Here is a 10,598-nt window from a genome sequence, read left to right as displayed (position 1 = left end):
GCACCTCGAAGGGTTTCCACGCACCGGGCGAGCAGACCTGCAGTGAAACTGGATCCATAGATGGACTCTGTGGATCCGCTCCGGTCTGGAAGTGGTTTTCTGAAGGTGAGTGGGTGAGACTGTAAATTAATTCATGACACTAAAATCTCCAGTGGGATTTGTAAGTGCTCATCTTGGAACACTTCTCTTTCAAAATAAATCATCACTGTGAAATTAAAGCCAGAGTTTGTTTGTGTGAGTGTTATTTTTTTAGTAAATGTCTCATTTGACTTTTCCCCCCATCACAGATAACAGCTTGAACCTGACCCATGGAGAAATATGACAAACTGGCCAAGATTGGAGAGGGTTCCTATGGTGTGGTGTTCAAATGCAGGCACAGGGACACGGGTCAGGTCGTGGCCATCAAGAAGTTTGTGGAGTCTGAGGACGATCCGATCATTAAGAAGATTGCACAGAGGGAAATACGCATGCTGAAGGTGAGAAGTCTTCAATCAACCTTTATTTATACAGGTAAATCCCATTGAGCCTCGAGGACTCATTTACAAGAGAGACCTGACAAACTGCGCCATGCAGAGCATGCGTTGATTCAGATGTTTATGACAGGAGCTCATATAAAGATCAAGATCCAAACCAATATCTCGATATGCAGACAGCAGGTCAGAGTGGAGGTAAAAACCTCATGTGGGTCCACCCCTCCTTTGGAGAGAGAGAGGACTGTCCGTGACCCCCCAGCCCTGGGCCACAAAACCAAATATTAACAGTGTGAAATACTAAAACCTTTAAAATCTCGTTGCTTTGACTGAAATAGTCGTTCAAGGTCAGTCTGGCAAATAAAAATGTTATTTGAACTTATTTCATACTGTGCAAAGGACTACCTGCGCTATAACTTTTAAAAAATATCAACTTTTGAATATATAAAGTTATATAAACGTGAGTCGTTATATTAGAACATGACTGACTTTGATCTGACTACAGGTGGTTGGACTGCATGATTAGTAGTAAAAAATCAACAGAATCAACAAAAAGCGTGAATTATTCTTCACATTTGATCAGTTAAGCATCACATTTATCACAGGTCAGTTACATCCTGTTATGGTTCTAAATGTAAACCGGCTTAGCACGTTCAAATCGCAGAAACTTTATTTTACTATGATCTCGTGAAATAATGAAATCTACAGTTGTGAAAAATTACAAACTTGTGCAACGGGAACGGTTTCCCAGAGAGAACATCGTGAGTTTTGAAGGAAAAAAATAAGTGAAACGAAGACACACTTTTGCTACAATCTTGGGCATATGAGTCAGAATCAGAATAAACTTTATTATCATTGCACCGAGATACAACGCGAACATCTTTGTTTTTTTCAAAACATGCCAGGAGGAGTTAAGTCCGCAGTCAAGGCCACAGTTTGGGCCAGGCAGAACTCGTGAATTGTTGTTTCTGCCTTTTTAAAGTCTCGCTGTTCTATATTCCTCTGATGGAAACTCCAAACAGCCGAATTGATCCTTTAAAGTCGAGCTCACAGCTTCTCCAAGATTATTCCCACCTTCATGTGCTGCTAGAGAGTCCACAGTCCTGATCACAGCTGTTCCATCCAGCTCTCTGACGCAGCTCCACATAATTCAGTCTGAGTGCTGCCGAGCTTCAAACACATCCACACAAATTTGTAGACAATCCAGACTTCACCAACCCAAACAGCAAAATAACCAGTTGTCACCATGAATCCAATTTGTTTCCATCGAGGTAAGAGGGTCCTCCTGACCCTGACTCCTGTCGGGAGAAGTTGATCAATTTTGTTGAGAGACCAGCTGATCCTTCCAATTAGGAAGGTATGCAGGAAACAAAAGAGGCTCTTTAAGGGTTCATAGGATGAAAGAGTGCAGGGGGGGGGTACCACAAGACACATCTGACTTCACCGGAGTACAGAGAGAAAAAAATAAAAAATAAGTCTTTAAGAGTTTGTTTTGTTTGACTCCAGGAAGTAAAGCAGCAGAGACAGACTCAAACAGGCTGTGCACTCCCGCAGCGCCGAACACTTTTTGATACGACACCTGTCCTGCAGCAAAGTGAGCTCACCTCAGCTGGGTTGACCTGAAGCTTTACCTCGTTAATTAGCTGTCTTCCTTGTACCTTTTTTTTAAAGATGCTGGTTCTTGCCTGCTAAATCCCCCACCCCCAAACATGGTTCGGCATGTCTGAAGAATCATGTCAAATTTAAGTTTTGACAAGAGACTTCTCAATTTGAGGTGTTCCTGTTCCAGTCGTGGTCCTCGAGGCCTTGAGCAGAGGTTTCTCTGCTCCAGCACACCTGATTTGAATCATTGATTCACAGGTTTCTGCAGAACATAGAGAAGCGATTCATTCATTCAACCTTTATTTTACAGGTTAGTCTCATTGAGCCACGAGGACTCGTTTACAAGAGGGACCTGTTTTACACAGACAACACATAAAGTACAGACAACAATAACCTACAATAAAAATGCAATTAAAAGTAGTGCTGTAACTTCTGCCTTAACTTTGACATCACTCTCACTCCGTCCCCACTCATTCCTAATCTTGGCAGATAACTCAGACGGCATTCTTCCATCTCAAAAACGCCGCACGACTCCGCCCCATCACTCACTTTCTCCGCTGCTGAAGTCCTAATCCACGCTTTTGTCACATCCAGAATTGACTATTGCAACAGCATTTTGTACGGTACACCATCAAAGACTCAACAAACTGCAATATATTCAAATCTCTGCTGCCCGCCTTCTCTCCCCACCTGCTCCTGTGAACATGTCCCCCCTGTCCTGCAGGCAGGGCTCCCCGTCACTCAGCGCATCCATGTCAGGATCCTCCTCATCACATTCAAAGCCCTCCATACCTGACCCACCTCCATCACCACTGCAGGAGCCCAAACTAAACCTTCTGTCTCTCCCCTGTAGGACCAAGCTCCGAACCTGGGAAGATGGAGCCGTCTCCAGAATCTTTAAAACTCTGTTTTATTTTGGGGTTTTTTACAGCAACTGAAACATGTGAACTTGGTCAACCTGCTGGAGGTCTTCAGGAGGAAAAGACGGCTTCACCTGGTGTTCGAGTTCTGCGAACAGACGGTCCTCAACGAGCTGGACAAGCACCCCCGCGGGTACGTCTGAGCAGCTCGGTGCCAACAAATTGATTAATTAGTCAAATATACCCAGATAAATACTGGAAGAATCCAAGCTTAAATCCTAATCAATTTATTTTCTAAATTATGAGTTTGCTTTTGTTATAATCCAGAAATATAGTTAAAGCAGGGTTGCACAATGTATCACAAATTTACATCATTGTAATGTCAGAAATATATCACAATATATCACAAAGGCTGCAATAAATCAGGCTGTTTTATTTCAGAACCAGTCCAATGTTCTGTTGCTAGTAAAATATTTGGTCATTTCTCTCTCTGGCCTCGACGCCCTCACCTGGTTTACAAGATGTTTCTGACACACAAGAAAGCCATGTATGAGAAAAATCTAGCTTTATTGTGATAGATGTCGTGATCGTAAAAATAAACAATATCATCGCACATCACAAGTTCTGCTTGCGACCCGTCCAGGGTGTCCCCCGCCCCTCGCACAGTGATTGCTGGACATGGGCACCAGCGACCCCCGTGACCCAAAATGGAAGAAGCGGGTAAAGAAAATGGATGGATGGATATATATATATATATATATATATATGTACACACACTATGACTACTTCCTGTCTGAGCGATTTTATTTTTCCCACAATGCCGTGCAGCAGAAACTCTAACTGCTTTGGAAACAAAGGAGCTTCTGCCGGTGCCGCCTAAGGTTACCTCGGTGCCACAAAGATGCATAAAACGCCTCCTCTTTGCTCCAGAAGCTTGAAAATACTGCAGGAGAAATGTTCTGGTTCCTGGTCCAACAGTCGGTGTTTCTCTGTGCAGGGTACCTGAGGCTCAGCTGAAAAGCATCGTGTGGCAGACTCTGCAGGCTGTGAACTTCTGCCACAAGCACAACGTCAGTAAAGGTTTTATACAAACATTTGTTTGAAGGATATTATTATTATCTGCTGCTGAAGGTGAAGACGGGCAATAATGTTTTTACCTGTGTGTGTATTTCTGTCTGTCTGTTACCAAATTCTCTCATGAACCACTGGACAATTTTTATCAAAACTTGTAGAAAATCATCATTAGACGCATGTCTCCTAACGTCTGAATCCACTTTTTGTTCAGGTCACTGAGTGTATTTGATGAATCTACTGTTAAACTCTTGTTTTTGTTTTGTTGTCAAGTGGGAATACTGTCCACATGTCTTGTCATATGACTGCATCTCCACGTAAGAAAGGTTCCTAGCTTGACACGTCAAAATCAAAGATGGCCACCATCATATACATATATATAAGCTGCACCCAGTAAATAAAAATAATAATAATAACAGTTTTGCACATATATAGGCTGCGTTTGTCTATAAGTTGCGGGTGTCCACGTTGTAACATGAGATATTTACACAGAATTTTTAAAATCTTTTTATTAAATATATACCAGTAACTTGCACAGAAAGTGACAGTAAATCCAACAATGTTCAGTCAGCTCATCTGGACAGTTTCTTTTTTGGTGCTGAGATGTTTCGACCTCCATCCAGAAGGCTTCATCAGTCTGTGGAAACTGCTTCTCCCCCAACAGCTTACTCCAAAGTGGGGAAACAACAGTTGTGCTGATGCTAAGATGGCCCCTGGGGCGCGCCCTCTCCCTCGTGGACAGTCAGGACAGGAGGGCGAAACGTCTCGGCACAAAATAAACAGTAAATGTTTTTTTCTGAACAGTGCCTGTAACACGGCTGGTTATAAAATAAATCCATAAATTAGTCTCAGCATTGTAGAAGCCGCGGGGCTTATATAACGCTGCAGCTAATTTATGGATCGATTTATTTTTTGACGAGCTTCATGTCGCCAAAACATTAATCCTCGTTCAAAGCGTGTGAAAAAAGTAGCAGCTTATAGACCGGAATATTTTCCTCAAGTGGTTGGGGTGGCTGAAGTGCTATGGGGGCCAAGGCCACCATGGGCCCCCCCGGCTCCTTCACTGCACCTGGTGTTGGATAAAATGTCTCCTTCCTCTCTCCAGGATCTGCTCTGCCTCAGAACAATTGAATATCTTCCACCAAAAACATTTAGGTTTACGTCATTCACTGTTCAGTTCCTGTCCAGAAAAACACTCATCTCCAAAAGGACAAACATTCACTGTTCACGTGCCTCAGCGACGGGGGGCATGGGAGTGTTTAGTTTAGTTTACAGCAGCTGAAAGGTTTGAACAAAGACTAGATGAAGGTTGAATCCAGTCTGGTGACAAGTAAAGAGGCGTCTAAATCTACAGACAGACCGGGTTTTATTGGAGCTTGTTTGAGTTCCTCGTGTTTATTTTAAAAAGTCAGAAAACAGAAAGCAAAGCGTGTGAATATTGTTTTAAAAAATGTGATTAAATTCAGGTTGTAAGGCAACAAACAAATTCCAGCAGGGATGAATATAAGCTGCTGTACGGCTCTTCATGATTTATTATTTTGTTCTTGCGGCTGTTTTGCTGTGAGTCTGCTCGGAGCCTCAGAGCTTATTTATATTTGATGAGTTTGTTTTTGTTGATGACATAAATAGTTTGTTCAGTTCTACGGTACGGCTGAAGCCGCCCACGAAGTGTCTGCAGAGGGAGTGGGTTGTGTTACTATAAAAACACAAAGTGAAGGAATCTGAAGACGCAGAGCAGAACTCATTTTCTTGATGTTTGTTTGGTTTCTCTCATCTTTTTACGCACGCTTCGCTACGTTGCCAAAGCCCTGATCCTGACTGTTTGTGTCTTCAGTGCATCCACCGGGACGTAAAGCCAGAGAACATCCTCCTCACCAAGACCGGCGTCATCAAGCTGTGTGACTTCGGCTTCGCCCGCATCCTGAGTAGGTCCATCAGAGCGCCGCTGCGTTCAGGGCCCAAGCTGCTCCGATGACCTGCAGCCTCCTCTCTTTCATCGTGTCGCTTTGCACAAAAGGGCCGTTCTGTCAGTCTGTGTCCCCGAGTGGACCGGCTCTCTTTACCCCCACCGCGCATCGGGTTTCGGTGTTACGTTACCATACGTTCACGTTAACATCCAGCATGCCTTGTAATCCTTTACGTTATTTAGTGTTCGTTAGTTTATTTATACGGCGCCGTCTCTGGGCGAAACCCAACATTTAAGGAGGACACTTCTTCACTTTGTCACAGTGTTCCATCCCGGGGAGCGTGTTGGTGACGGAAAGGAACCTCTAACGGAGTTAAAGCCTAATATTCCTGGAGGAATGCATATCGCCCGCCTCGTCGTGCAGATTTTTAAACTGAGATTATCTTGGGTTAAAAAAAATGATGTGATTACAGCAGTTTTGGCTAAACCTTGAAAATGACATTACCGTATTTTCTGCCGTACACGTCGCATCAGTCCAGATGTGTCTAATAAAGTGGGGAAAAACAGAAATACGTCGCATCTATTCGGTGTCACCACTGTCAACCCGGAAATGTGGGCCGGTGTTGTGCCAAAAATCGATTAGCTGCTAAATGATGGCCGCGGTAGCGTTCACGGGAGGACTTGCTGTGCATTTCTTTGAAATTTAACAAGATAAACACCTAAAAACAATTGTTTGTTTGCTCCACATTATAATAAAGTTGTCTCAGTTGAACTTTTTCTTAATTAATGCGCTTCAATGGTCAAATCAGCTGCATTTCTCCGGGGCGGTGCAGAGAAATGAAGCTGATTTGACGGTTGTTCCAGACGAGCTGGACAAAGGTGACGCTCCATGGCAAGCCGATTGTGTAATTAATAGCCACTTTTACCTATTACATGATACAACAGCATGCCATAATACTCTAGTGCCATCTAGGGGCTGAAAATGTGTTCAATACTTTCAGTCAAAATGAATGAAAATGGTCATATCTCAGCCAAAAATTGTTTTATAAATATGGGAAAAATCCATAAATATGTCACTTCAGCGTATAAGTCGCAGAATATGCAAATTATACACAAAAAACCGCAACTTATAAGCCAAAAAATACGGTATGTGGGATGTGATGCTTGATATCTCACTCAACATTGCATAATCTGTTGGTGTTAAGAGTATATGTTGAGGATGACTTTCAGCTACTACCATGCCATCTATTTGCCTTATAGCTGTAACTCTGATGTAGAGCCGTGTTTGTGTAGCGTAAGGCCAGTTAGCTAAAGCAGCTTTGAATGCGGTCGCCTCCAAACGTTAATCTGTTGTAGATAAAATATGTCCTGATTCATGCTCCATAATCCAGGTAGAAAAATCCAGCAAAGTTCAGTCAGGTCCTCTGGACGGTTTCTTTTTGTTGAAACGTTTCGTCTTTCATCCAAAGGACTTCATCAGTCCGAGGAGCCTCAACAAACTCAGTCTTATAAACAGCACCTTCACATAGTGGTCCAACCAGTTTGATGGTGCTCAGATGGTTTCTGGAGTCCGCCCTCTCCCCCGCCGAATCAAGATGTTTCGAACCACTTTGGCCATGACCGCCTCAAACGAGACTACTGAGACTGAGTTTGTTGAGGCTCCTCAGACTGATGAAGTCCTTTGGATGAAAGACGAAACGTTTGAACAAGAAGAAACCGTCCAGAGGACCTGACTTAACTTTGTTGGATCTAGTAGAGTAGATTACTTTGAGACTTTCAATAAAACCTGTCCAATGGTTTGGGAGATATTTTGCTAACAAGCAGGGTCGACTCCCAACAGTTAATGCCAGCGTTTTAAGCAAAGATGAGGTGCTCAGTGTGTGTGTTGAAGACAGTGCTCAGCTACCACAATCTACAAAGGTTCAGAAGTTATCGTGACAACAGACAAACAAATGCACACATCTGTCTCGGGCAGCTGAGGTTTGAGAGGACAGGAAAGAGACGCAGACAAACAGGAAGTGGTCCAGGTGTGGGTCATGTGACAAGAAAGACTAACAGGTTATTGACATGCAGAGTGGAGTGAGTACAGACAGAAGCAGAGTGAGGAAGTGTGGTCACTTTTTCCTCCAGCAGTCTAAGTCTATAGCAGAAGAACTAAGGGATAACTCAGGAAACCCCAACTATAGGATTTATCAAAAAGGAAAGTCTTAAAAGTAGAGGAGGACAATGTGTCAGCCTCACAGACAGAAACTGGAAGTTGGTTCCACAAGAGAGGAGCCTGAGAACTGAAAGATCTTCCTCCCATTCTACTTTTGGAAACTCTAGGAACCACAAGTAAACCTGCAGTCTGAGAGTGAAGTGCTCTGTTAGGAAAATATGGAACAATAAGGTCTGTAATATAAGATGGAGCTAAGTTGTTCAGATTTGGTGTCTTATCTGTTGTCCTCATATGTCTGTTGTTTACTCAGCTGGACCAGAGGATGACTACACAGACTATGTGGCGACCCGCTGGTACCGGGCCCCTGAGCTGTTGGTCGGGGACACCCAGTATGGACCTCCAGTGGACGTTTGGGCTCTTGGCTGCGTTTTCGCCGAGCTACTCAACGGGAATCCACTCTGGCCCGGGAAGTCTGATGTCGACCAACTGTACCTCATCCGAAAAACCCTGGGTACGATGAGAACGGCCTTAAAACGAACAAGAAGTTTCTGAAGAGTTTGGGATTTCCTTCAGTAAATAAAACAAGCTCACAAAATGGCCGACAATTTGATATGTAAACTGTAGAAGAGTAAAAAGAACCAAGATTTAAAAAAAGGTAAAACTTCTGCCCGTGGCTCGTTAGGGACACACTATCATTACCTGGCAGCACTCTTAATAAGACAGGCAGACCAAAGCGCAGTGTAGCAATGAAGTCCCAGACAAACGATCACTGTGTGAAAACTACAAGCTGTAGAGAAATATTTCCAGAACCGTCTGGTTGTCAAGCACAAGTGTTTTAAGCAGGACCAGGTTCTCAGAACTTACCTGGTACTCGCTCCTAAAAATCATGGTAAGGTATAAAATTTAGTTTTAGTATTGTCCACGCTTTATTGCTTATATTATCCATCCATTATCTTTTACCCGCTTCTTCCGTTTTTCGGGACGCGGGGGTCACTGGTGACCATGTCCAGCAATCACTGTGCGAGGGGTGGGGGACACTCTGGACAGGTCTCCAGTCCATCACAGGGACACATAGAGACAAACAAACATTCACTCGCTCATTTAGGGACAATTTAGAATTACCAATCAGCCTAACATGCATGTTTTTGGTCTGTTGGAGGAAACCGAAGAAAACCTATGCATGCACAGATATGGCTGGGATTCTAATCGGCAACCTTCTCACCGAGAGGCAACAGTTCTACCAACTGTGCCACCGTGCCATAGAGTTGCATTCGGGCCCAACAAATCCGATCCGGCCCCAGCCCGTAGCCATCATTTCTGAACCCCACCCCACCCAACAAATTAACAGTAATTACAGGTCCGAACCTGAAACCCCCCCCAGACATTTTTAATTAAGCTTTGACTTATAGCTATTAACGGTTGGTGGACGTGCGTGACTGAGGGGGCCGAAGATCGGAGCTGAGGGGGTGTTTGTCCTTTCATAGCCGTCAAAAGTGCATTAAATCTCTGCTTCTGCGTGCACTCTGCTTTTACTCGGACACGGATCCTGCTCTGACATGTCGGATATTTTGGGATCTCGCTTGTTTGGGTCTTCGGCCGCGCGCGTCCGCTTTATGCAGCAGCTGAATGAACGTCCATTTCAAATCAGTTGGCTTCGTTCGTGCTGGTCGCTTATTTCTGTCCCATCTGAAACTTAACAGAACTTTTTTTTTTTTTTACCTCTTTCAAGGCCGGTCAGCGCGCGATCAAATGACCGCATGCGGCTGGTGATTCTATGGCAAGCCATCTTGCCATATAATTGGATCGTCAGCTGCACGCGTCCGCTGACGCAATCAAAAGCCCGACACCGGCCCGGCCCTAATCTGGGTCAAAGTCTGATGCGGAGGAACAAATCAAAGCCGTGACGGAAACAGAAAAGTAACGAGTGAAATATCTTTCACAAACAAGAGGTCACGAGCTGCTTCCATGCTAAAGTCGCTCTTTTTGTCCAACCGTGTTGATCTTCAGGTCACGCTGTAAACAAACTATTGTGTGTAATAAACTGCCTGTTATACAAAAACTCTGTCTGAAACTCGTTTACCTGGAGCATCACACTGATTTCATGTTTTTCTCTAAATGTGGATCTAAACGTCTCATTTGTGACCTCAGGTGACCTGATCCCCCACCACCAGCAGATCTTTCGTTCCAATGTTTTCTTCAGCGGCGTCAGTATTCCTGAACCCGACACAATAGTAGGACACGAAACAAATGTGCACGATTACAAACGGTGATAAAGTACGATTTACATTTTTATAACCTGTTTATTTTTGTTTTAGGAACCTTTGGAGAAGCGTTACCACGGAGCGTCTCCTCTTGCTCTTCAGGTCATGAAGGTTTGTTAATTACACCGTTATACTCAAGTACACGTCAAACTGTGTGTGACAAAAAAACAAATGAAGTAGCATAAAGAAAACACCCGGTAAGTACCAGATACACACCTTGAAGGTACCAGGTATGTACCAAATAAATACCAGGTTTAAATCTTGTAAGTA

General features: G+C 43.8%; 1 protein-coding gene across 2 annotated transcripts in view; it reads left to right on the top strand.

The window, feature by feature from the left end:
- LOC119411427 (cyclin-dependent kinase-like 1) overlaps nucleotides 1-10,598 on the top strand; it is a 13,183-nt gene continuing 2,585 nt past the window's right edge. Inside the window, exons 1-8 of one of the 2 annotated variants that reach the window (XM_037678376.1) lie at nucleotides 1-105; nucleotides 288-476; nucleotides 3,004-3,125; nucleotides 3,930-4,002; nucleotides 5,838-5,928; nucleotides 8,378-8,578; nucleotides 10,216-10,298; nucleotides 10,383-10,439. In XM_037678376.1, the coding sequence (XP_037534304.1) occupies nucleotides 309-476; nucleotides 3,004-3,125; nucleotides 3,930-4,002; nucleotides 5,838-5,928; nucleotides 8,378-8,578; nucleotides 10,216-10,298; nucleotides 10,383-10,439 (795 nt within the window). In that variant the 5' untranslated portion in view covers nucleotides 1-105; nucleotides 288-308. Of the gene's footprint in view, nucleotides 106-247; nucleotides 477-3,003; nucleotides 3,126-3,929; nucleotides 4,003-5,837; nucleotides 5,929-8,377; nucleotides 8,579-10,215; nucleotides 10,299-10,382; nucleotides 10,440-10,598 lie in introns of those variants that run through there. The other variant, XM_037678375.1, reaches the window with a different exon arrangement.

The sequence above is a fragment of the Nematolebias whitei genome, chromosome 6, assembly GCF_014905685.2.
Source record: "Nematolebias whitei isolate Nwh7 chromosome 6, NemWhi1, whole genome shotgun sequence".
Classification (NCBI taxonomy): Eukaryota; Metazoa; Chordata; class Actinopteri; order Cyprinodontiformes; family Rivulidae; genus Nematolebias; species Nematolebias whitei.
Note: the sequence above shows the minus strand (reverse complement) of the source record. Positions and strands in the feature narration are given on the sequence as shown.